At 52.0% G+C, this 24,766-nt stretch overlaps 1 protein-coding gene across 3 annotated transcripts; it reads right to left on the bottom strand.

Moving 5' to 3' along the window:
- Nucleotides 1-1,332: 1,332 nt before the first annotated feature.
- Nucleotides 1,333-24,560, bottom strand: LOC102509275 (liver carboxylesterase). Of its 3 annotated transcripts, none has more exons than XM_032486343.1 (14): nt 24,403-24,560; nt 21,386-21,593; nt 17,615-17,759; nt 15,144-15,277; nt 12,804-12,957; nt 12,374-12,478; nt 10,414-10,518; nt 10,049-10,087; nt 8,912-9,052; nt 7,266-7,346; nt 6,860-7,007; nt 3,092-3,223; nt 1,991-2,063; nt 1,333-1,713 (listed from the first exon to the last, which is right to left on the bottom strand). In XM_032486343.1, exons 1-14 carry the CDS (start codon nt 24,452-24,454, stop codon nt 1,530-1,532), a joined length of 1,701 nt encoding a protein of 566 aa, XP_032342234.1. In that variant the 5' UTR covers nt 24,455-24,560; the 3' UTR covers nt 1,333-1,529. The 3 variants fall into 3 exon arrangements, with proteins under 3 accessions (XP_032342234.1, XP_014420557.2, XP_014420932.2); XM_014565071.2 differs by having other exon boundaries at nt 10,043-10,087; nt 24,403-24,559; XM_014565446.2 differs by having other exon boundaries at nt 10,043-10,087; nt 21,386-21,590; nt 24,403-24,558.
- Between the last annotated feature and the right edge of the window lie 206 nt (nt 24,561-24,766).

The raw sequence follows: 24,766 nt of genomic DNA, 5'->3' as shown, positions 1-24,766 counted from the left end.
CACAGACCCCCGGGGCCTTGGCAGCAGCTGTGGAAGCAGAGGCTCAGAGCAGCTGAGGGGCCGGGAAGGGGGCTGTCTAGGTTAGATCTAGGTTAGAGGGTGGTGGGCACCACCATGGGGGAATTGACACCATGACCCCATCACTGTAGCTTCCTCGGGTCCGTCTCCCAGACAGCAAGCATTCCTGCCTCCTCAAGTCCCAGTCAATGATCTGCTCTCCTTCTTCTTCCTGCCTTCTTACCACAAGCAACCCTGGGTGGGTCTACATTGTTTGCTGTCTCCAGGAACCGGGCAAATAACTCTTCCAGTCACTCGCTCGTGCGTTCAGCCACACATGCGTGCTGCATTCAGCACACTCTCTGTGTGGTCTCTAAGACACAGAGACCAACAGAAAAGGTCCCACTCTCAGGAGCTCGCTGACCAGTGGGTGGTTCTCAACCCAGGCTGCACATCAACTGCACACAGGGAACTTTTTAAGAACCCTGATGCGGAGGCCTCTCCCCAGGCCAAACTAACAGTATCGCGATGCGGCTCGGAAAACAGCATCTTTAAAAAGCAGCTTAAGGGATTCTAAGGGCGGGCAGGATGGACAGCCTTTCCTCTAATGGATTTCTTTCGACCTTTGTAGGTTTTTGCTTCTTTAATTCTTCCTGCCGTTTCTTATCTCCAGCCTTTCTTTTTCAAGGTTCTTTCCGAACTGCCTCCCTTTCTTTTCATGCTTGGCCGGTCTCTACTTTAGGTCACAATTGGCCTAGATAAGGCACCGACTCATACTACCATTTCCCCCAAACTTTAGTTAGTCACAGTTTTTCAAGGGAAGTATCTCTTGATGGAATTTTTAAAGCCTCAGGCCTCTCACAGCTGCTGGGAATGAGGGGGAAGGTTTGTTTGAGGGAGTCGGATTCAGACTCTGGAGCTGCATGGGGAGCAGGAAGAGCTGTAGACAGGGGACAGGCAGTAGAGTGGGGTCAAAACGAAATTTCATTCCGGCATGGGGGGGGTCAGTCTGGGGTTGCCATGGCAACTGCCCAAACCACCCCAACCCCCCACCTGCCAAACCAGGTATATCCACAGTCAATGCCACCTCCATCTCCACATGGAGAGGAGGGACGCTGCATTCAGACCACCACGCCCTCCTGTGGGAGCTACTGAGGCCCAGGGACAGGCGCAGAGGCAGAGTCCCCCTTGGCACCTCCCAGGGCCCAGGCAGCGAGCCACCGTCCAGAGGACCAGCCAGACCTGCCAGAGGAAACTTTCTGCCCATGGTGCCCTCTGCCTCCATTCTCCTCTCTTTCAGGAGGATGATTTAATTTCAGCCTAAGACACAGGCACTGACGTGGCTTCTCCAAGAGCATTTATTTCCAAAACTGAGGCCACAGATACAGAAACCCCCACTCCTTGACCTCTGCCCACTCCCAGTAATGGGTCCCCAGCCTCCACCATAAGATGCCTCCTTGGCCCGTAAACACTTTCTCTAGAACACGCCTGTCCGGGTTCCCACAGGCCCCCAAGGCCAGCTGCACCGCCGGTCACAGCTCGACGTGTGCTGTCCGGGATGCCTTCTTCGCTGCCTCCTTGGACAGGAGCTCGGTCCAGAAAGCCACTTCCTCGGCTTTCAGCTTCTCGGCTGCCTGGGTGGTGACGCCAATCTGAAGGTAGCCTTCCTTTTGGTCGTACACCGGCCAGTGGGGCAGCCCCTCGCCATTGGGATTCCTGGGAACAGAATCAAATAGAAATTCCTCAAAGCTACTGTGTGGTCCCAACACCCCTCCGAGACTGACAGGGACCCCTGGCTTCACTTCTGCCAACGTCTCCTATGCCTCCAGAGACAGGAGGCTGACCGTCTCCTTGGCAGCCTGTCCACTTTGGGGAGCTCTCAGGTCGGACGCCACGGGGCTGGGAGTTTGCCCATCACACGTTGGAAGCGCCCCCACCCCACAGCCTCGCCCCGCGCCTTCCCAAGCCTGCTCCAGCCTTGCCACCTGCTCACCCGTTCCGAGCAAAGTTGGCCCAGAATTTCATCACCATCTTGCTGAGATTGGTCTCCTCTTCTGAGGTGCCCCCTGTGGGAGAAGACCAAGCCCTGCTGCTCACAGTGAGTCCATGGGCAGCAACGGCCCCTGAGAGCTTGTCAGAAGTTCAGAAACGGAGACCCTCCTCCTGACCTACTGAGGCAAGCCTGCATTTTAACAAGATCCTGGTAACTCACGTGCACTTTAAGCATGACACTTCCTGACCTGGGCCTCAGCAAAGGGCAGCGGTCAATCTATAAGCTGCTGCCCTTGTCTTTTGTGCCCGGCGTGCCCCTCCCCCCACCCAGGGTCCCACTGCCGCAGCCAGGGCTTCTGCTGCAGCCACTCCACCTCCCAGGGTGCTGTCCTTCGGGGCTTCCCTCAGTCTCCTTCACCCACACACACCTTCACAGAATCTGGAAAACAACCAAGCTGCAAGGTCCCCAAAGAGTCACCCAACCAGGAGATGCCCAGAGGCACTGAGTGCCATGAGCAGCCCTGAGGTGTGTCCCCACAAGTCGTCTGTAACTGCTGATGGCTAAGGCACTGAGGACATTGTGAAAAGGGCTTCATTCATTAATAGATTATTAACACAGTAATAGATGTATTGATATATTAATAAATTAGAATCCTAAATATATTCAAATATTGAAAGTGATAAGTTTTAGATAGATAGATAGACAGATAGATGGTGAGATAGACAGACAGACACACACTGGCCCTGATTCAAGGTTAACAGCAATTCTGACCTGCCCCTCACTCACAGTCTGCTGTGCTCTGCGAGTGGGGAGAGGGAGAATCCAGCCCCGGAGCAGGGCCTGCAGGTGACCCACCACCTGGCTCACTGATGCCCGGGTCTGGATTCTTAGAGTGACCGTCAGTGAGGGCACAGGGATACACATCCCCCATCACGCACTTTAGGGCAACAGAAATTAGGGAACACTTGTCCTTCAACTCTGCTATGGTGAATTCTGGAAACTAAGGCCTGGAGAGAAGGAGGAACTTGGCTAAGGCCACTAAGCCAAGACTTCAACCCCCATATCCTAACTCCAAGTTTCTAGTCACCAAAGGGCCATCACCTTTTAAAAGTGGAGCCCCGAAGACGGAGAAGATCTCATCCCCGTGGTCTCCTGCCACCGTCGTGGGTCTCATGTCTGACGAGAAGCTTGGGCGATACTGGAACTCATACATGTAGGTGGGGGCCCCGGAATCTGGAAGACACGGAGTCACACAGTTCATGTCACCAGACGCACACGTGGGTGGTGTCCCGCTGTCCGGGGGGCCGTGAGCAATCAGGAAACTGGGGACATGTCTGCTCCTGAGGGAACAATCGCAGCAGTAAGAGTAGCTGCCCGTCGTGAGCGCCAACCCTGTGCTCGACCTCGCTGTGCCTGCAGGAAGCCTGTTAGCAGCAGAACAGAAGGAAAACCTTTCAGGAAAATGTTGTGACTGGCCTAAGGGTGCACAGTTAGGGAGCTAGATGGGGTTTGAGCCAGGCAATTGAGAAACGAATGAGTGAATGAAGAGTGAATGAATGAATGAATGAATGCTGAACCCTTGGCTAGATCCATTCAAAGTAACCATCACTCTCCGGGCACTGGGCCAGTCTGCAGGAGCCCCTTCTAACGCACTCACACGGGGGCCCTCTGTGCATACACTGTCCACTACCATCTTTCGTTGATAACAGGCTAGTTTTCATTCCTTTGGAGAATACCTGCGGAGCGACAGGTGTCATGTATTCTGCCCATTTTTGAGCGTTTCCAGTGTTTTCCACACCTATTCCGAGGAGAGTGAAGCTAATCCAAGTTGCTGGTCTGAAAGTGTGGATATTTAAATACAAACCTACGCAGAAAGGGGACAATCTGCCTCTTGTGTCTCAGGAAACTGAAATTCAGCATTTCCTTTTCCTCTGTCACCTCACATGTTTTGCTTCCTGCTCGGCCAGCGGAGTGTGCAGGTCCTGGTACTGCCCCCACGCTCACCCCCGTCTCCAGGTCCCCAGAAGATGTCAGGTTTCCTGCTGATGCTTCCGCAGACTCGCCCATCCCCGCTCCTTCCAGGCCAGTTGGCGGGCCACCAGTCTAGGGGGCGCTGCGCAGGGATCACACGCCCCCAGCAGAGTGACGCTGACCAGGGAGGGTCGGCCCCAAGTCAGCCTGTTGGGGAAATGTTACAGCTTGTCCCCCACTGGGGACAGTAGCAAAGTTGTAAACTGCAGGAAAAAAAGGAGTATGAACAAAGAAGATGACGTATAGCCCCACCACTCAGAGAAACCTCTGGGACTATTTCAGCACACAGCCTTTTTGTGTATATACAATTACGACGATTTTGTGTCTGTTATATTGTATGACTGTCATCATTTCTTCGTGTCATTAGATACTCGCTCACAAGGCTGTTTAACAGCCTCTGCCATCGTGACAGGAGGATGCAGACTGATGTATTCAGTTGCTTCCCTCACCCCCCAACATTGCGCCCTTGGTTTAGGAAGAGGTGTTTTTGGGGGAAGCAACCCTTCTGTGGTCCCATAATCCACTGATTAACAGCGGCTTCAAGCTCAAGCAGAAGTTGTTGGAGGACGGGGTTTAATCTTTCCTCTGCTACGCAGAAGTGTCAGAAAGGACACAGAACCCAGCTGCACAGGAGAGACCTTTTGTGAATGAGGGAACTTATTTTTGGCAGCTTGTTGCCCCAAACCTACTCTTCTTCTTTCCTTTTTTTTTTTCAACCTCTGAGATTTATAACATTCCTACAAACACCACATAAGTCTTCAGAAGAAAGTAGGGCACAGATTTGAGGAATAAGATTTAGGAACAAGAGAAGCAGAGGGAAGGAGAGAGCTAGCAATCAAAAATACGCAAATTAAAACAGTGTGATGTTACTTTTTTGGTAAGGAGGGGCTTATGAAATTGGCAGCATTCCCTTTATTTTTCAGCCTGAGTTTCGCAAATGAAAAAATTAAGAAATCCATACCCTCATGCACTGGAGAGCAATTTCACAACATGTATCAAGAATTTTAAAATATCCCTACACCCAGTCTAGCAATTTCACGCCTACTAAGGATTCCTAAGAAATGTATTAGAGATGTGGCTAAAGTTATATGCACAGAAGGCCGAGCATCATGCTCTTGTGGCATCAAAGTGTGAGAAGCCAGGACAGGAATCCTAAAGGAAATCGTACTGCACTATTCCCTGAAATAATGGACTTTTATGAAATTGTATTGACATTGAGGAAGTCTACAAAATAGGGTTCTGTCAACAAAAATATAATCTAAAATTAATATTTCAATTATATGTAAGGCATAGAACGATCATTAGAGAAAAAAGCGTCTAAAATTTACAGCAGATACTTCTACATAGAGAAATTACGAGCAGTACCTAGTTTCTTCTTCATGTGTTTACATATTTTCAAAAAGCCCTGTAGCTGTAAGGTGGTAATTTTATATTCAGATATTTTTTTGATAGACAGGTAAGACAAGTAGACAAAAATATGAAAAGGAAAGAACAACATTGATAAAATCTGGGAAGTCCGTGAGAAAAAGACCCTGAACTCAAAGCTATGAGACGTCAGATAAAACACAAGTCCAGGATGACTGGGTCAGCAGACGACGAAGAAGAGGAAATCACAGGTCAGAGGTGTATCAGGAGCCAAGACCAAGTTTATGAAAGAATAGATTGGACCCCGGGCAGCCCCTGGGTGAAAAAGAGTTCTATCGGGACCCTAGGGAGAAGGAAGTGGTCACCAGAACCTGTATTTTGGGGACACGGCAGGTCAGCTGTTGCTGCTTTTAATTATGCATATGAAGTCCCAAATCCTACACATTCCAGCCCAGTTGGAGAGAGTGCTCTGGAACAGAGAAGCATTTCCTGCCTCGCAGACTAGGTGAAGGAGGGCTCCTAGAAAAGCAGGATCCTGTGATGACCAAAGGGACGCCTCCTCCCCAGGTGAGCTCCTCCATCCCTGACCTCACACCCCGCACTCAGCCGTGGGTGACGCTGGGGGCCCCTGTGACAGAACCAGCACACATCAGGTGGAAGGAGGCGGCTGCAGGCATCAACATTCTCCAGACCGCCTGCCCTCACTCTTCCAAAGCTCACTCCTTCCTATTCTTGGCTTCACTCTACCCCCAGCTGCACTGGTTAACAAAGAAGTTTGCAACTAGCTCTGACCTTGGATACCTTCCAAGACACAGCTTCCAAGATGTGCCCTGGGGCCCCACAGATCACGTAGTTCAGGTGAGGAGCCCTGTGGCAGGAGCTGACGGTGCATCGCAGCTCCCCTGTTTCTGGACGTGTCAGCCTGATTTCCCCTCCAGCACCTGTCGCTCTTTGCCTCAGGTCTTTGGCTGCCAGAAACCACTCTGCCCATGTGTGCAGCAGGTCAAAGCACCGGGGGAAATTTACAGCCCCTCAGGAATCGGCTTCAGCCAATAATTTGTCAAAGGTGGAGGTTAAATACCCCAGCTCTCCTGCCGCTCATTCGGGTGAACCATGAGACGTGTCCTCTGCTGGACTCCCAGAGATCCCAGCTCCAGGCGTCCACCCTGGATCCCTGCTTCACAGTGCAGCACGGATCGGCTGCCTTCATCTTCCCGTGTCTCTTCTCCACTTTAACTGCAATTTTCTGGGATCACCTCCCAGGTAAATGACTTGCATTCAGATTATTTTCTCAGAGTCTACTTCTGGTAGAAACCAACATAGGGCAGTGCCCCACCCCAGGCCTATGGGATGGACCTTTGAGGACTGACCCCTGGAGTTTCCACATGTCTCTCTATGCTGCGGGTGAGGACAGGACACCGTGTGAGGCTGGAGGGGTCGGTTTCCCTCTCCTGTCCAACGTCTGGGACTCACCTCTGTGGTGACGAGCCACATTCACAGATGGGACACCAAACACCCGATCTGCAATCAAGTCGAGTAACAGGTCTTTCTTTTTGACAGGGTCATCTGTCCCTGCTAAATACTTCTCAGTAGCCACCGGAGCCAGTTCCTTAGGGATGTTCTGAAATGGAACAATAGTTAAAGTGACCACCAAGCCCTCGTGAACAGCATGGCTCCTCCTGCCAGTGACGAAAGCTTGCATTATGGTGAGTGTCTCAAGCCCGATGCAACCCCTCCACCCCCAGCCCCTGGCGGTGAGGTGGAAAGGCAGACAAATGGGAGCAGAACCCTCCAGCCCCAGTCAAACGCTCTGCACTTTGGGAAAGCCCCTGTGCCTCTTTTTTGGCTCAGCCAGTTCCTGTGATTCCTGGATTCTTACAAGGAGAGAGTAGGACTTCTGCACGAGTGCTGTGGCCTCTTCCTGGTCCAGTTTGCCTTCAGAGAGTGGGTAACCCATCATCTGTTAAGAGAAAGGGTGAGCAACTGTGAAACGTCAGCAGTTAGCAAGAAGGACCGATGTGGGGGGTCAGACCAAACCGACTCAGGCTGGGGGTCACTCTGTCACGTCTTGACGGGCATGGGTCTTTGAGGAGCTGGGCAACATCAATGGATCAAGTGGACTTTTATATCCGGAAATCAAGAAGCGCAAAGAGAGAAAGTAATTGTTAAGGGAGGCTGCCCCAGCCCTTTGAGGTTTACACGTACACACATATACGGGTCAGGCTGGGGTCCCCACAGTGGTCCCGGACACAGGGACGGGAGGTTTCGGTCTGCCTAGAGTTGAAGGAGGGGCTCGGGGGCACGTGACACAGACCCCACAAATCCCTGCCTGGGTCAGGGAAGTGAGGAAGCCCCAAATCCGGCCATTATGGCTTTGGGCCAATGGTGCAGCCTCTGAAATCCTTCTGAAGGACCACGGGGCTCTGCACACGACTCCATCCAGACTCTGCAGTAAGAGACTTGACCAGACTAGCAAGGTGACAAGCAACTGAAGGCGTGTCCCCAGGGTGACGCCAGGTCCCCTTGGAAAGCTCCGCGCTCCCAGGAGAGTTTACTATTTGTTCCAGCCAAAACCTGGTGACAGGCAGAGAGGGCCCTGAACCCCCGCTGAGAGCAGTTACTCTAGAAACCTTGCCATTCTCAATCCTTTCTCTGCCCTTTGATCTGGCAACCTTCCACCCGAAACTGTTTCCTCAAAGACCTGAGAGCGATCTCTTTGAAAAGCCAACATTCCGGGGGTCACTCCCGCTCTCTCTCCCAGTCCCTGGGGAGGAGAAAGACCGCACTTTGGTGGGTGCCTTGCACCAGTGACACCCCTGCCTCCCGTCACGAAGACAGGAGAAGTCTGTGTCCCCTCCAGAGAAGGCCAGCTAACAAATCCAGGTGGCCCAGTCACAAGGACACCCCTCCTCAGCTTTCAACAGGCTCCAGCCTTTTGTTTCAGAGATTTGGGGTGAGTCCTCGCTGGACTCTCTCCCTATTGTGGTGGGGGGGGGGTAACTGAGTCAAACCCGTTGTCCTGTCAACCAGTGTCCTGCTGTGTTGATTTCAGACAGGAGGGAAGGCCCTTCCCAAACTCAGGATCAGCTTTAACTCAGGAGGAAGCGAGCACCTCAGTCTCTCCAGTGAGACGACTGAGTGCCTGTGCAGGGGATTCATTGGGAAACTGGGGCCGCACCAGCCCAAGGGGAGGGGCTGCCGGCCCCAGGCCCCCTCGCCTTAACTCTGAGCCCCTTTCCCTTTCCTAGCCCTGAGTTCTCATCTGCCCAGTGATTCTCTGCAGCACCCACATTTCAGGATTCTTGGATAATCAGAGAGTGCTTGGGGACGTGGCTCCCCTCGGCCACACCTCCCAGGTGATAGGTGGGCATCGTGGACATGGTCTCCATGGAAACGTCAGCTGGTACAAAGGGGACAGCTGCCCTGGACCTAGAGAGGGGTCAGGAGAAGGTGGGTCCTGTGACAGAGGTGGGAGGGGTGATGGGACGCGCAGGGAGGCATGTCTGAGAGGCTTCACTTTCTCACCGTTGGAATAATCCAGCCAAACTCCTGCTTGTTGATCCCCACGATGTAGGGGACGGTGTTGAAGTCCTGTTCAGCCAGAATCTCTTCAGGCATCTTCGGCAGCAGCACTCCGTCCACCACCGTGGGCAGGAAAGCACGGTTCTGGCGAGGGGGCAGCGTCGTGCCTGTGTCACAGCCATGTCCCCCTCTCCCCTGCCTGAGCTCAGGGCCACCACAAACCTGTGTGCCCATGGGCGGGACCACACCCTCAGGTCCTCACAAAGGGGCCAGTCTGTGTTTCCCCACAGGGCAGACCTCTGACCAGGGGCCAGCAGCGGTCAGGTGACGGGAGCAAACCTGTACTCAAATTGGTGTAAAAATACATAGTAAGCCGTGGATACACTCTGAGGTGTGTGCATCTCTGTGTGCAGCTCTGCAGCTACAGTCAGTCCTCGATACTGGTGCTGGTTCGGGGCTGGACGTCACTGGGACTCTGAGCAGTGACTATGAGCCGCTGCTCCGGGGAAAGACGGGGTCAGGTTCCTGCGAGCCTCTGGCCATATTTTTTCAACCTTTTTTATGTGTGTTTTTGTTTCAAGGTACTATATGTAATATGTATACATAGTTTATAAAAAAATCAGTTATGTGTAATGGTTATCTATAATAAAACAAGGGCTCGACATTTCCTGGGCCCTGGGGAGGCTGCTGAGGGAGTTTCCGGGGTGGCTGGGCGGAGGGTGGTGTCCCCAGGACTGAGCTTTGTGACTCCCTTCCTCACAGCCCTGCAAAGGGCCCAAGCGGCACAGCCCTGCAGCCTCCCAGGAGGAGATCTGGGCTCCCCATGAAGGCTCCCCGCCCCGGTCATCTCCACCTCCCCACAGTGGAAGTTTCTAGTCTGGCTTTCTCCTAATGGGGCATTTGTAGGAATGCAAACAAGACGAGGAGGTTGGCTGGGCCCAGTGGACACCGATTTGATGACTAAGAGCCCAGGACTCAGAGTCAGAGGAACTAATACAGTCCTACATCTGGTCTTTGGCTGTGTTACTTTCCCAGGCAAGTCACTGACCCTCTCTGGGCCTTTCATGATTTCGTTTTCATTAACTGAAGCATAAGGGATGAAGATTTAAACTGTGTAATCAAGAAACTAAATACCTTAACCTCCTTGGTATCTGAAAATGAATCAGGACCGAAAAAGTTCTGTGAAGACAAAGATAGACATGTGGGTGAGAAGGCTTCCTGGAGGAAATGTGGACCTGGGCTCACCCAGGCATGAGCACCGGGTATAGGTGTGGGCCGAAATGAAGTGGGCCCCGGGAGCCCTGGCCTGAGCAGCAGGTGTAGGTGTGGGCCGGGTGGAGAGCTCTGGGGAGGCCGTCTGTTTGGGCCAGCCCTGCCCTCCACCCATTTCCCCTTCTTGCTCCCCCCAGGCTATAACATCCCAATTTTCCTTTAGGGTACCCCCACTCTTTGTTTATGGAGGCGGGGAGCGGGGATTGTGTGGCCAGGAGAACACATGTACCTACCATCTTAAGCGACACCTCCAAGAGCTCGTCCTCTGTCTTCTGGCGCAGGCAGTGAACAAGGACAGCCGAGGTGATGGTTTTACACCCAGCAAGGACCGCAATTTTCTGCAGAGATCACAGGTGACAGGAGAACTCAAGAGCCTTGTCCCTTCCCTCCATCAGTAACGAGCTGTTCTGTCCCAACCTCAATTTCTAAAGGCAGCGAAAGATGTAGAAAATACTCTGGACAGGGTGTCTTGAATTCCAATCATGTCAGTTACACTCCTCTATCAAACCTGAACATCTAAAGAGAGACAGCATGCAGTGGGGCTTAAGAGCATGGAATCCAGAGTCCCACTGTCTCATTTCAAATCTCAGCTCATCCACTTGAGAGCCTTTTGGCCTGAGGCCAGACACTGGCTAAGTGCAGCCAGAGGGGACAATGCAGATGGAGAGGAGCCAGGCTCCACCATGGCAGGACTAGGGAGGGTGAGCATGGGCTGCCCAGAGCCCGGTCCCACGTCTCACATACAGTCAGCACTCAGTAAGCACTTGTTGAATAAATAAAAAACACAAGGAGAAGGGGAGAAAGAGACAGAAGGATAGAGAGACAGAGAAAGTACAGAGGGAGAAAGAGGGAGAGGAAGAGAGGGGGTGAGAGAAAGAGAGAGAGGGAGAGAGAGAGAGGCAACAAGAATAAGAGTCTTAGATTTCTCATTCTGACAATTTCTGATCCTGTTTAATAGAAAAATCCAGCCTCATCTCTGCCACTTTGTTTTCTTCCAATCAATTCCCCCTTCTGGACTTAGCCTGGTCAAATAGGCTTCTACTCTTTATAACGAAGAATTCTGACAAACATTCTCAGAAATTCTAAGAGTTCCTGGTGCATGTGTCTCCTCCCCTCTTTACTTCCCAGTCCCTGTAAGTCTGGTTGCCTCCTCTTCCCACCACCAAACCAGCTCTCACAGCCCTACATGACCCCTCCTCAGCGCACACTGCCCAGCAGAGCCACCCTGTGGCTCACCCTTCCGTGCCTTCCTAACACCCTCCAAGTAAAGACACAGTCCTCACCAGACTTCGATGCAACATGGCCCCCGGCACCGGCCCCACCCTCAGCTCCCTCCCCGCTCCTTCTGTGCTTCCCTTTCTGACCACATGATTCTTTCTCACTCTGTCTCATTCAAGATACTTCCTGCTGCCCCAGGATATTTGCACAGGCTGTTCCCTCGTCCTAGACACTCTTTTCTTACCAAGTTACTTACTACTTATCTATCTTTTCTCAATGCATTGATTTTTTTTTTTTCTTTTTTTCCTGGAACCCTTTCCTGATAACCTCCCCTTCCACACTGGACTAAGGACTCCTTTTGGATTCTGTTATATCAGGAACCTCTCCTCTATTGCTCTGGTCACAGCTGACATTTAACAATTTGTATAATTATGTCATCTGTCTCCTTCCTTTGAACAGAGCTTCATGAGGTTGCTAAGTGTCTGGCTATATCAAAGCTATTTGTTGAGTGAATGGATGAATTATTGAATGAATCCTCCAAGAACCCACCCCAGTCACAGGCCCCAAGGGAGGCCCCATGCAGTGCCAGTAGGTTTACCAGAACTCAGACCCTGGTAGAGCTAAGATGAGATGACAGTCCTTTGTCCACTGTCCAGCCCTGAACGCCACCTGGCACACTTTGGGAAGTGGGGATGGTGGACAGTGCACGGGGCTGGCCGTCCAGACTCATGAGCTTGCGTCCAGTTCTGCGCTGATCCCTCACTGACTGCGGCATGTGCTTCCACTCTCTACCCCAGTTTGCTCAGTGATAGAGCTGGGAGGCTGGGTGAGGCATCTCCTTGCCCTTCCCGCTCAGCCATTTCCCACTTCTGTGGTTCTTTGAGGACGTCAGCTGCATCCCACAGCAAGAAAGGCCCCCCAAAACTCCAGGAGAGCAGAGCAAAGGGAGTGGGGACAGTCCAGTGTGAGATCTACCTTCATGGCAGCCTTCATGTCCTTCTGGACCAGGCCAGCAGTGAAAGCCACGCCGCTCTCAGAGATGGCCCGGTGGAAGAGATTCTTGGCCAGGGGAGATAACACCTGGGAAGGGAGTGGAGAGAAAGGGAGCTGATGCTCAGGGGAGGGGTCTTCAAGAGCTGCCTCACTCCCAGCTCTGCCTGGGCCATTCCCCTGGAGACCACGGGGCCCAGCTGGGGCTGGAGATTCTTCTGGCCTCAGGACACTAAACTGAGCCCTGAGCATCCTGGGGACACAGGAGAGCTGGCCATTAGCTCTCCAGAATCTCTGATGCTGAACGGAGCAGGGTCAGCCTTGAACCGGGTCTTGTCAGTACAGGGCCCGGGACTAGATGGGCTGGTCTGCAAGGGGTCCCATCAGCAGCCACGTCAGGGCCAGGAACACTCACAAGAACCGAGACACTTTCCCCTCCAGCTGACTCCCCAAAGATGGTCACAGAGCCTGGGTCTCCTCCAAAGTGGGCGATGTTCTTCTGGACCCAGTGCAGGGCGGCCACCTGGTCCAGGTGACCCCAGTTCCCCTGGCTGTGTTCGTCCCCAGTGCTGTGAGTACAAGGACAGGGCGGGGTTGAGAGCAGAGATGTCACGGCAGGGATCTCGGGATGGGGCTGGGGGTCTGGGTGAGCCTTCCGGAAAAGACTGGGCTTCCACAGCCCTGGTACTGGGGTCTTCACTGCCTCCCACCCCTGCAGCATCGCTCTGCTGTAGGGTCTACACATCTGTCCCGCGCCTGCTTCCTGAGCATCTACTGTGAGTCACACACTGTTCTGGGAGCTGAAGCACTTGTGAGAACAGAACAGGTAAAATCTCTGACTCCACAGACTCACACCGCACACCGTGAACTGGTACACGGCTGAGTCTGGAGTGCAGCGTCAGGTGTGAAAGTGCATTCAGGAAAACAAAACAGCGAGGGGACCCGCAGGGCTGGAGAGGGGCTGGGAGTCTTATTTCAGATCACCCCATCAAGGAAAACCACTCTGAGGCAGTGACATTTGAGTAGAGACCTGAATAAATGAGCCCATGAAAGTTGCAAATATCCAAAGGAGGGAATCCCAGGCAGAAGGAATAGAAAGAGCAAAGGCCCTGGGGCACAGGGAACAAGGATGAGTGTGGGACGCGCAGATGCAGAGGACCCTGAGGACCCTGGCAAGGACTTCGATGTCATTGTAAGTAAGGTGGGAGCCACTGCAGGGAATGACATGATTCCATTTATGTCCCAAACGATCACTCCGGCTAACGTGTGGATCCGACATGGTATAAAGGTCACTGAGTTGTGCAAGCAGGTGTGATCACAACAATCCAGGGGAGAGACAAAGAGGGTTTTGAGCAGGTGACTCAACGGGAAGAGCTGAGAAGTGGCTGGATTCCAAATATTTTAAAGCTGGAGCCCAGAGGATTTGCTGGTCAGTGAACATGAGATGTGAGGAAAAGAGAAGGGTCCAGGTGACCACAAGGATTTATCCTGAGTAACGGGGGGTGGGGCTGCAGGCAGCTGAGCAGGAGGCCCAGTGGGGAGAGCAGGAGTGTTTGGGGGAGCAGTGGGGGGGTCAAGGGTGAGGTTTGTCCCTGGAAGGGCGGGTGCCCTCAGATGTCCCATGGAGTCGCAGGAGCTAATTAATTATGTGCACGTAGGTTTCAAATGGGAAATGGGGGTTAAAAATACGGAGATTGGAGGTCCCTGAGTGACCTCAGGAGCACCAGTAGGACAGAGAGGGAGATGCACGGAGGAGGCCTGAGACGGGGAGGAGGGTCGGGAAGGGGCGGAGAAGGAGCAGTGCAGAGGGAGGAGGTGACCAGGAGCCAAGAGAAGGAAGCTTTAAAAAGCCGTGAGGGACCATGTGTGCATGATGCCAAGGTTGGGCCAAGAGCTGCTGGGTGGTTGGTGACCTGGACCAGAGCAGTCTGGTGTCTGGACGGGGTGAAAACCTGACTGAGGGGTAGGGGTGGCTGGGCGAGAGGAAGCAAGGGAGTGATGTGCAGCTGTCCTAAAAAACAGAGCAAAACACATGCCTGTGGGGGAAAAGACGAGGGGTCTCAGTGATGTAGGTATATCTGTACACCACTCGGCTGGGATAACCCTCCTCCTGCCCTAGGTCCTTCCAGTGAGGTGACCCCTCCCCCAGCCCACCCATCAGCCATCTCAGGGTAAGAGGTCCTGGGGCCGGTGCTTCCAGAAAAGGCTGAGTAACTGGGCCTGCAGGAAACACTGTCCCTGCGCCACAGAGACGCCATGCAGGAGACTCAAGCCTTCCCTCGCGCACGTGCCAAATTCCAGAAAGGGCGTGAGTGCAACATCCCTCCCAGGAGGGGTGCCCACGGGGGTCAGATGCTCCCACACCTCCCAGTTCCGGCCACGCGCCCCTCCACCGCTAAGCCAGGCCTCTGAGTGCCGCGCTGCACGTTAGCGCGCATCTTCGAGGTTTGCGACACGCAAGGGCAGCACAGCTGCCACAGGTGAGTCTCCGGCAGGAGGTAATATTTGCGCTGGGCTTTGCAGGAATGACAGGAGTTTGTCAGGTAGATTAGGCGTTTTATATGCAAAAGCTCAGAAGCAATTGGGCCAGGGCGGCTGGGGAACGAGAGGGTAGGTGGAGCCCTGCTATAGGGGACATGGATGTCTTACTAGGAAACTTAGCAAAGATCCCCTTGAGGGCTTGCAGGACCAGAGCTGAGTCCTAACACCCTCACACTGGGGGTCAGTGTGCTATGAGGAGAGGCCAGTGTCTTACCTGAAGAACCCCCAGATGCCCAGGCGGTACTGAATGGTCACCACCACCACGTTTTCATGGGCAGAGAGGGCCAGCCCGTCATAGGTTGATGCCCCGCCCATCACCAGACGTCCTCCGTGGATCCACACCATCACCTGGACGGGGAGGGAGCAACCACACTGGTGACAGGAAGCCGAGGTGGGGAGGACCCCAAGAGGCTGCCTGGTTTGGTCACCCACCCATTCTCCCAGCTGGGGCCAAGGCCACCACCCCCCTCAGAGCACCCTGACTGCCCCTGCCTGTCTCCCCAGTCCCAGTGCCACCTCCTCCCAGGGCTCTTTGTCCTGACAGCAGTACCACGGGAACAGCCAAGGCTAAGAGTGCCAACTTCTCCCCAGCATCCCACCGTCCTCACTCCTGGACCGACTCCCCGCTCAGCACACGGGGCAGCAGCTGCCCTTGCAGTCCCACTTCACCTTAGTGACCTCTGGAGCGGCGATTCAGCTTCTCACGTGCACGGAGGATTCTGTCAAGAAGCCCAAGCCCTGGGGGTACCTCGTCTTCATATGCCTCCCTGCTGCCTCTTCTGCTCCCCAAATCCCACCCAGCCTCCGAAGCCCAGCCTAAAAGCCACCTCCTCCAGGTTTCCATCATTTGATGACTACGACCTGAACACCTACTATGTCCAGGAACTGTGGGAAGAGTTGAGGGTGAGAATGGACAGACACTTCATAAGTCACGGCTCTTGCATTAAAAGAGCAGGGAAGCGGGAATGGCTAAAGCAATAACAGTGCAATAATTATAAAATTATAAATTATAAAAAGGAACTTGAAAATGAACTACGCATCAAGCACTACCTCCGCATTAAAAACAAACCACCCATGACATAGGGACTACCATTGTCCCATTTACAGACAGGAAAAGGGAGACACTTAAGCAGCCTGAGGCCACACAGCTCACAGGGGGTCGAGGCAGGACGTGCACCCGGCCAGTCTGGCTCCAGCGGCCACAGGCTGAGCCGCGGTGCGGGAGGGTGGCTGCTGGGGTGGGAGGAGTTTCGTCCCTCCCACCCTCACTAATGCGTCGGGGGACCCGCCCCGTGTGCTGTGCCCGACCCTGACAAAAAGCTTGAGGCTCATCACTGAGCACTCGTGGCGGATTAGTCCCGCGCTGAGGAGCAAAGCCCGGTCTCCCAGCTAGTGAACGTGGAGCCAGGATTCCCGGCCGACCCCGTAGTCCCAGAGCTGGCATCGTCAGCAGAGTTTCTCCATCCCCCAGGTCCCCAGAGTCCCTGGTCCTGCTACACCTGCGACCCCAGGCTCCCTGCGGGCGGAGGGACTGAGTCTGCAGTCCCCTCTGAGTCCAGGCCGAGCCCAGCGCTGCCCGGCAGCGATGTGATGCAGCAGCCAGCCCAGGTGTGCGCAGCCCAGGTGTGCGCAGCCCAGGTGGGAGGACCCTGGAGCGCAGGGCTGTGTGGCCGTGGCTCTAGGCTCCTCCGTTCTCCTAACCCCCAGTTCCAGCTGTGCGTGCGGGGCACTGAGTGCACACCAGGAGAAGGAATGAGTGAATGAAGGAACGAACTGCTGCCCCCACCTCTCTGAGCCAAGCATGTGCACGGCCAGCCCATAGTCACAAGGTCACAGATGCCCTCCCCCAACCCCAGGCACCATACGGGGTGCGCTGGAGAGGGCTGGGCCCTCTCACCCCTCCAGTCTCTACCCCATGGGCCTGTCCTTTCTGGCAGACCAGCCCCTACCCTCCAGGCTGAGTCTGGAAGGCTGCTGCCTCTCTGGGCCTCCAATTGTTCTGGAAATGCTGACTCACTGGGTCATCAGCCAGGGCCAAAGACAATTAGGGAGTGAAATTAGCTTCAACAAAACCTCAGATAGTTGGCCAAGAGGAAGGGAAGTGCTTCTTGGTTGCCCTGGGCTCTGCCTCCCGACCTGCGCGACACTGGGACCCTGACAGGTGTCAGAGAAGGTCTCTATGTGCTGAGAAGAGGCCACACACAGGCTCCCCTTCCTCGTGAGTCAGAGAGCGTGGTCTGAGTACCACAGACCTGGGCTCTGGTCCTGCCAACCTGCTCTGCGACCTCACCTTCCCCTCTCTAGGCCTCAGTTTCTCTATCTGTAAAGGAAGGGCTGGGGTGTTGGGTTGCCTCTAGGATTCTTTCCAGCTCTAACTTTATTGGAAATTATTTCTTAGCTGCTCTGGGTATCAGATTCCTAATCTTACAATTTAGAGCAATCATTGCCCTATTAGCATGAGAGACCTCAGAAATATTAAAAATGCCATGCAGATGTACAGCAAACCTCCCCCGACTGGGGGAAACTGAGGTATAGAAAACTTGTGCTTCCTGATGTCAGGTTTGGCTTGGAGGTAACGGGAGCCCTTGGTCCCTTGAAACAGCCTTGGTCCAGGATGCCCCCACCCAGCACTGCCTTCATCGCTTCCAGTCCACACCAGCCTTAACCGGTGGTCCCACTGCTTACGGGCAGGCTGCTTCTCTTCGTCAAGTCAGCGGGGGTGTAAATATTTAGGTAAAGACAGTCTTCGGAAAACTGGAGTTTAATCTTCTCCTTTCTGATGGTAAAGAAGTCTGAGAGCATCTGCCCGGTCACTGGGTCTTGGGAGCACCTGGAGGAGCAAGGAGAGAGAAGAATTCTTGAGGTTCAATCAGAGCTGAGCAAGGAAACGTCTCCTGTGTCAGGCTGGGCCTTGGACTGGCAGGAATAGGCCAGTAAATATAGTTGTTCTGACCAGACTCCAGACACTGGATTGGGCAGGAAGTTACCTGGGGCATCAGATGGGGGCTTCTCAAGTTCACCAAGGTCCCCCAGGATCATGTGTGGGGAGAGCTGACCCTCTTTCCTTCCCAGATCATTTGGGATCCCTTAGTCTCTGTGTTGAAGAGCCTGGGACAGGACCACTTCCTGTATGCCCTGGGTGCAGGCCGGCTCTCTGCCGGGATCTGTAGGGCGACCATATTCTACCAACTGGTAAGCATGTCATAGTCCACGGGAGACTTTCATATAGCAGGAGAAATCACTCAAACGGCAGACATTTAGAGCGTGCAGCAGTTCAGGGATGAAACGCACACGAGGCGACATCAGGAGAATTCTGTTCTAGTCCTGCCTCAGCTGCTAATTTGCTGTGTTTCCTTGGGTGAATTCCTTGCCTGCTCTGGGCCCCAGTCTCCCAGGTATAACTGATGGGGGTGATTTCTATAAAGGTCTTGCAGAATTCACATGCTATCATTATCCAGCAGGGACAAGCACTATTGGTTGCCCTATCAATAGATCTTAAAGATGCAACGGAGGTTATATTGCGTAACATTTATTGAGTCCTCCTACCATGCCAATCGTTATTTTAAATACTCCTTATATATTCACTCATTTAATCGTCAGATCAGCCTCATAATATGGGTTCTATTATTATGTACATTTTACAGTTGAGAAAATGAGGCCAGAGAGGCTACAGAATCTGCCCAACGTCACACAGCTAGGAAGAGCCATACTATGCATTGCTTATTTCCAGGAATATTATTAGCCACATTTCCGGATTCCAATGTCCCCAGAAAGCAGGCATCACTGCATCCAGTATATAGATGAGGCAACTCAGGCACTAAGGTGCTGGGATGACTCAGCTGTCAAGTGGCAGAGTCAGAGCCCCAACAATAGCCTCTTAATTTCCATCCGGGGGGAACTGACCCCAGATCACCAAGGCAACGGGCATAATATTCATAAAAGAAGAAATTCCAAAGTTAAAAAAGGGAAAAAGAGTTCAACGTCGTTAGTATTCAGACAAATACACAATAAAAAGAAGAGTTATATGTATAATGATGATAGTAAGTAGTATTATCATTATTTTTCTTATTCAACAGCAAAAATCCATTTTTAATAACCTCAAGCATTGCCAAAAATTCAGTTAATGGAGGCTCATTTATCAATTGAATAGTTGTAACATTTCTGGAGGAAAATTTAAAAAATACTCTTACTCAGAAATGTCATTTCTTGGAACATATTCAAAATTAGTTCATGAATACTTACTAATATTTAGCTCCAAGATGTTCATCACAGTGCTAATTTATTATCAAAAACAATTAAGGATGTCAAATAAGAGACTGGATAAATAATACATGATTCAATACCCAATGTAATGCAGCTATTAAATGTCAGGTTGTGACAGTTGATGACATAAGACAATGTTCACGATATACTTTAAGGAGCAGAACAGGCATCCAAAAATATGTGTGTAATGTGACATGATACTGTGATATAATCAGAAATATATATTTGATCTTTGACCAGTTTCTGCCAATGCGCTCTTAAAACCCTTGTCATTTCCTGAGTGATAAGAGCAATAAAAGTGTATACAGTTGTGTTAAGGAGGTGAGTTTTGACCTCATCTCTAAGTGCCATCGTGCTGGGCTCCAAAGTCCAGGAGGATGAAAGCTCTTTTATCAGGGACCTCACCTTACTGATATCTGCATCTGGCTAGTGGTTTGTATCCTTTAATATCGTTCACAATAAACTGGTAATCTAGCGAGTAAACTGTTTCCTGTGTTCTCTGAGCTGCTCCAGCAAATTACTAGATTCAAGGAGGTGGGTCATGGGAACCTCTGATTTACAGCCAGTTGGTCAGAAGCCTAAGTAACTTGGACTTGGAATTGGCATCTGAAGCAGAGGGCAGTATCATGGGACTGAGCCCTGAACCTATGGAATCCGATCCTATCTTTGGGAAAAGAGTGTCAGAATTAGTAGAATTGTTGGACACCCATACGGTGTGGAAGAATTGCTTTTTGGTGTGGAAAAACACACATACACACGTTAGAACTGGGTACAGAAAAGGATGTGATTCCATTTTAAGGGAGAAAGTGTGCAACAGATAAAAGGCCGGAAAAACAGAATCCAAGATATGAACAGCAGTTCTCTCTGGTTGATGGAATTGTTTGTGGTTTTCATTTGTGTAGCTTTATTTATCTGTGCTGTCTCACTTTCCTGTAATAAGTATGTAGTACTTATTACTTGTAGTCGGAAAATAAAAACAGTGAATATTATTTTAAGAGAAAGAGAAGAAGTAAGGGAGGAAAGAAGGGAGTAAGGAGAGTAGAGAAGGAAAAAAAAAAAAACAGAAAAGAAAGTGTAGCTAGAGCTAGGACTGTGGGAACGCTCAGAAATGTCTTGCTGAGGTAGCTAAGATCTGAATCGATGCTGGCATAGATCCACAGTGTCCCGAGGGCCATCTATGAGCCTTCTTGCCCAACTTGGTCAGGTGACTAGAACACACCAACCAGTGTTCTGCTTGTGATCAGGTAGCGAGACACACCTGGGAGTTGAGAGCTTGCCCAGTAAACACCCCAAAGTATTACCAACATACACCTCCTGGCCCACCCCACTCTCCAGCTATGTTCAAGACAGGAGAATAAAGAGAACTGTGAAAATTTAACGAAGGGAAACCTCACTAAAATAGAATCCAGAGGTCATGAGGGAGAGCTCTCAGGAACGCACCACTCCACCTTCATACAGAGCACACCGGGAAGAGATGTACTTTTCACTTCTGGCCAAACGTGACACTACTTAGCCTCAAGGAAGATTTCCTCCTTGCCTGACAACAGCTCAGCCAATGAGTGACTGTCATTCAGCCAATTAACAGCCACTACTTATTAAAATCCCAGTTTTCATCAGCGGACTTTTTCTTTATAACAGTCCCTCCCAATTTCCCCTTCTCCTCTATTAAAGAGTTCCTTCTCCTTTGTTTTACCAGGCTTGCATGTGGTTCACCATAGTTGCATGTCCCCAGTTCCAATTCTTTGCTGCTTCCATTTTGCTGGTGACATATCTAGTTGTTTTATGCTTTTAGGTTAACAGAATCATTATTTTGGAACCCCTCACCAGCTCAAATTTCTATTTTTTCCAAAGCACTTATCAAATTCAAACATATTATATAATCTGTTAATCTGCATATTGTCTAGTGTCTGTCTCTCCCTGCTACAATGCAAACTGCATGAAGTGGGATCTCTATTCTGTTCACTAATGGATCCCGGGAAACTAGAAGATGTCTGGCAAAGCTGCTCAATGAATGTGAGTGGAATGCAGGGCTCTAGAATGCTGTGAGAGTTCTGGAACGTTTTGCAGGATCTACAGTATCTTGAGGATTCCAGAACAAAGTATGAGCCACGCAGAGTGTTGCCTTGGCTCCAACCTGCATCCTTAGGAGGCTGACATCCCCCCCGAGAGACGCCAAACCACACCCCGGCTTACATAGGAGGGTCGGAGGTGGTGTTCTTCACGAAGCTCCATGGTTCTGCAGGCTGCGGCGGGGCAAACCTCAAGGATCCGAGAGGGGGCTTGGCAAAAGGGACTCCCAGGAAAACGGCCACAGGCTGTGCAAGTCCTTCTAAGCGGACGTGCTTCCCCAGGACTCTGCCCTGCGCCGTGTCCACGACGGGCGGCGAGGGGGGCTGCCCTGCTGGACATTGAGAGCAAACGAGGGCACGTCACTGGTGAAGGTTTGAACTCGATTCCAGGGCGTCTTGCCACTTTCTGCATGTGACCTTGAATGAGTCCCCTCCACTCTCCAGGCCCCCGTTGCTTCTTATGTGAAAGAGAGACGGGGTGAACTGTCCTTCCAGCTCACGGGGCTACCCGAGGGAGGGAACTGGAATTGGAGGTATATCAGCATCCAGGGAAAAATAAAACAAGAAGGAGAGGGGCTGGGAATGACAAAGGCAGTCAGTTTCCATTCTTAGGAGCCTCTGGAAACATTACCTTTGGCTCCCGGTGCTTAGCTGAATGCTGGAAACTGAATGAAAAATAAGCAGCCCCTCTTCTCAGAGTGTGAACCTTGTAGGGAGAAAAAGCCACACACATGCACACCTGGCCCTACTGCTGGCGTGGAAATGGGTGTCGTCCCGGGACGGGCACCAGTAAGGCCCCACAGGAGACAGAAGGGGCAGGGAGGCCCTCTGATTGCTGGCATCATGGAGGCAATGACCTTGGATGGATGCAAGGAGTGACAAAGGCAGAGGGGAGAGCGAATATAAAGGTATAAGCTGGAGCTGAGACTGAGCAGCGGCAAGGCCCTGGGACAGCAAAGTGCAAGGCCTGCCTGGGGAGCGATGGGCCCCCTTGGAGCAGGTGGGGGAACGGGCAGTGGAACATAATCCGGCAATGAGACAGGTCACAGGGTCTCGGATGCCAGGCCAGTGATTTGGACATTTTTCAGTTTATACATGAGCAAGAGTGATCTGTTCTAAAGTACAGTAGAGTGACACAAGAGGGGGCTCTGAGCAGGGCCCTCCCCAGGGAGCTGCCGTCAGATTCTGTCTGTGCAGCAGACGTCTCTTTCTCACTGAGTGAAACCCATCTCCCTGCAGCTTCCACACCAGGCCTGCCTCCACCTGCTCTGGGACCATCCCACACTTTCCCGTGCAGGTGGCCTTAGGGACACGTGTTCATGTCTGTCCCTCAGGTCTTCTCCTGTCCGTTCTCAATAGCTTCACTTTTTTAAGCATCACAACTGGAAATGATTTCTAGCTTCTCATCCTCCCAGTTGCTCCCCTTTAGATACAGACAAAAGGTCAACATCTCCCTCAAAGTATGTGGCCAGAACAGAAAAGGTCTGATAGAAGAATATCAGTGATAACCTTGAAGAGACATGAAGTGGACAGAAGCCCAGTTGGCAAGGGTGCAAAGGGGGTGATGGGCTGAGAGGCGTAAGCAATAATGGTGCCGCAGACGTGACCCCTCTTGTGATATGTAATGTTTATGAACTGAGCACTTACTCTGTGCCACATGCGCATTCCAGTTCATTTCAACAAGTCTGCACAAAAGCCTTGCTGGGGAGGCATTAATATACCCATTTTACGGGTGAGGAAACTGAGGCAATGGAGGCAGCCAGCATGGACTTTCTCAGGGTGGAAATGGCACGGCCCTGCCAGCGGGTAACCAGCAGTAAGGGGGTAGCCCACTCCTAATTTGGTTCTTACTCTGCTCGTACACTCAGTTTCACACACGCCTCTCGTGAAAAGGTAGAACCCAGTTGGGGCCTGGACTCTCAGGGGACTGATGGCCAGAGCACTGCTCTGGATTCAGGAGACAGAGAGACATTCCTGAGCCCAACTTTCCACTTGACCTTGGTCAAGTACACTTCCCTCTCTGAGTCTCAGTTTCTCCATCTATAAAATGGCACAGGTGCATTCTAGGTCCCTTGCTGCCCCCTTGCATTCCCTGTGCATTTATTTTCTGTATCCTGATGCTTTGACATCTGGGGTCTTGCCGACTCTGGAGGGACTACCCCTCCCAGAGTGAGCCACTCCCTAGTGATAGGAATCATCTTCCCTTCCAGCACGCCAGAGCCTCTACCTCATCCACCTTCTTTATTGGGCTCTCACACGCCAGGCCACCATCCTCCTACCCTGATCACTCCAGGGCCAAGGACCTGACAAGTGTGGGTGGGCCCTGTGCCCCACAGCCCATTGCAACTGGCCAGTTGCCAATCCTAAACCCACTCATCTGGTCTTCTCTGCCAGCAACCAAGATAAAGTCTCTTGCCCCAGATTCCTCCCTCTTTCCCTTGCCCCCTGGTCCTCCTTGTGGCCCAGCATGGTTGCACCTGCCCCTCCTCCAGGGAACTGAGAGCAACAATATATCATTTCATTGGCAATTGGCCCCTGACCTCCAAATTGTCTATTAATACACTGTCTTTCGAAACAACTCCTTTATCCCTTTTGCATTCTCCCTATTCCAAGCACTCTTTAGAAACAACAATCCATTTCAATCTCAGGACAGCCCAATGAGGTAGATACAGTTGTCACCCCTATATTATAGAAGGGGAAACCAAGACACAGAGAAAGGAAGTCCTTTGCCTAAGGACACAGTACTAACAAGTGCTGAGCTGGGATGTGAACCCACAAACTGTTTCCAGAGACGGTATTAACGTTCTTATGAGCTATGCTCCATGATTTGGCCATATCCATACTAATAATCAGGAGGAAAAAATATGGAGGTCTCTCAAGTACTCAGCTGGGACCCTGGAGTTTAGCAGGTTGTCCTCCTATGGTGTGGGGCGTGCAGCTGAGTCCAGGGTGTTTACCATCCCTTGTGTCTCCTGCGGCCGGGGACTGGCTGGGGACTAGACTGTTTAAGTCCGTAGAGCATGCACTGCTGCAGAACCAAACCTGTCACACCCCTGTCCTGTACTGATCTCTGCCACCTCGTCCGCAGACAGGAATTTCTTTCCAAAGGTTCTCTGGTATCTGCATTTCAAGAAGACTCACCCCAAGCTGCGTAAGTGGCGAGGGAGGTCACTACCAGAGCGAGGAGCCACATAGCTGGAGGATAGCAGTTCCCGTGCCTGCAGGTGTCTAAGCTGCTCCGAGGGGTTTTTGGGGTCCCGCCCCCTAACTCCAGCCCCCTACCAGCTCAGCCCCCTACCAGCTCAGCCCCCAGCTCCCTCTAAAGCTCCGCCCCAGCAGCGCAACAGCCTAGTCAGAAGACACCCTTCCAGAGACGCGGTGGGCCTGTAAGCCACGCCCACCCAGAGTTAATCTTCTTTCAAAAGGAGAGCCTGGACTAAACTCTTTGATTACAGTCAGCGACAGAGTCGTTAGACAACTTGTTTCGTATGCGTTTCTCCTTTCC

The sequence above is a fragment of the Camelus ferus genome, chromosome 9 (assembly GCF_009834535.1).
Source record: "Camelus ferus isolate YT-003-E chromosome 9, BCGSAC_Cfer_1.0, whole genome shotgun sequence".
Classification (NCBI taxonomy): Eukaryota; Metazoa; Chordata; class Mammalia; order Artiodactyla; family Camelidae; genus Camelus; species Camelus ferus.
Note: the sequence above shows the minus strand (reverse complement) of the source record. Positions and strands in the feature narration are given on the sequence as shown.

Bases quoted from the DNA above. Each gene is read 5' to 3' on its own strand.
- LOC102509275 (XM_014565071.2), bottom strand. From the start codon at position 24,454: ATGTGGCTCCTCGCTCTGGTAGTGACCTCCCTCGCCACTTACGCAGCT. The intron at 12,479-12,803 runs GTGAGTGTTCCT...CTCCCTTCCCAG, and splicing joins GGGAAAGTGTCTCGGTTCTT to GTGTTATCTCCCCTGGCCAA. The intron at 10,519-12,373 runs GTAGATCTCACA...TGATCTCTGCAG, and splicing joins ACATGAAGGCTGCCATGAAG to AAAATTGCGGTCCTTGCTGG.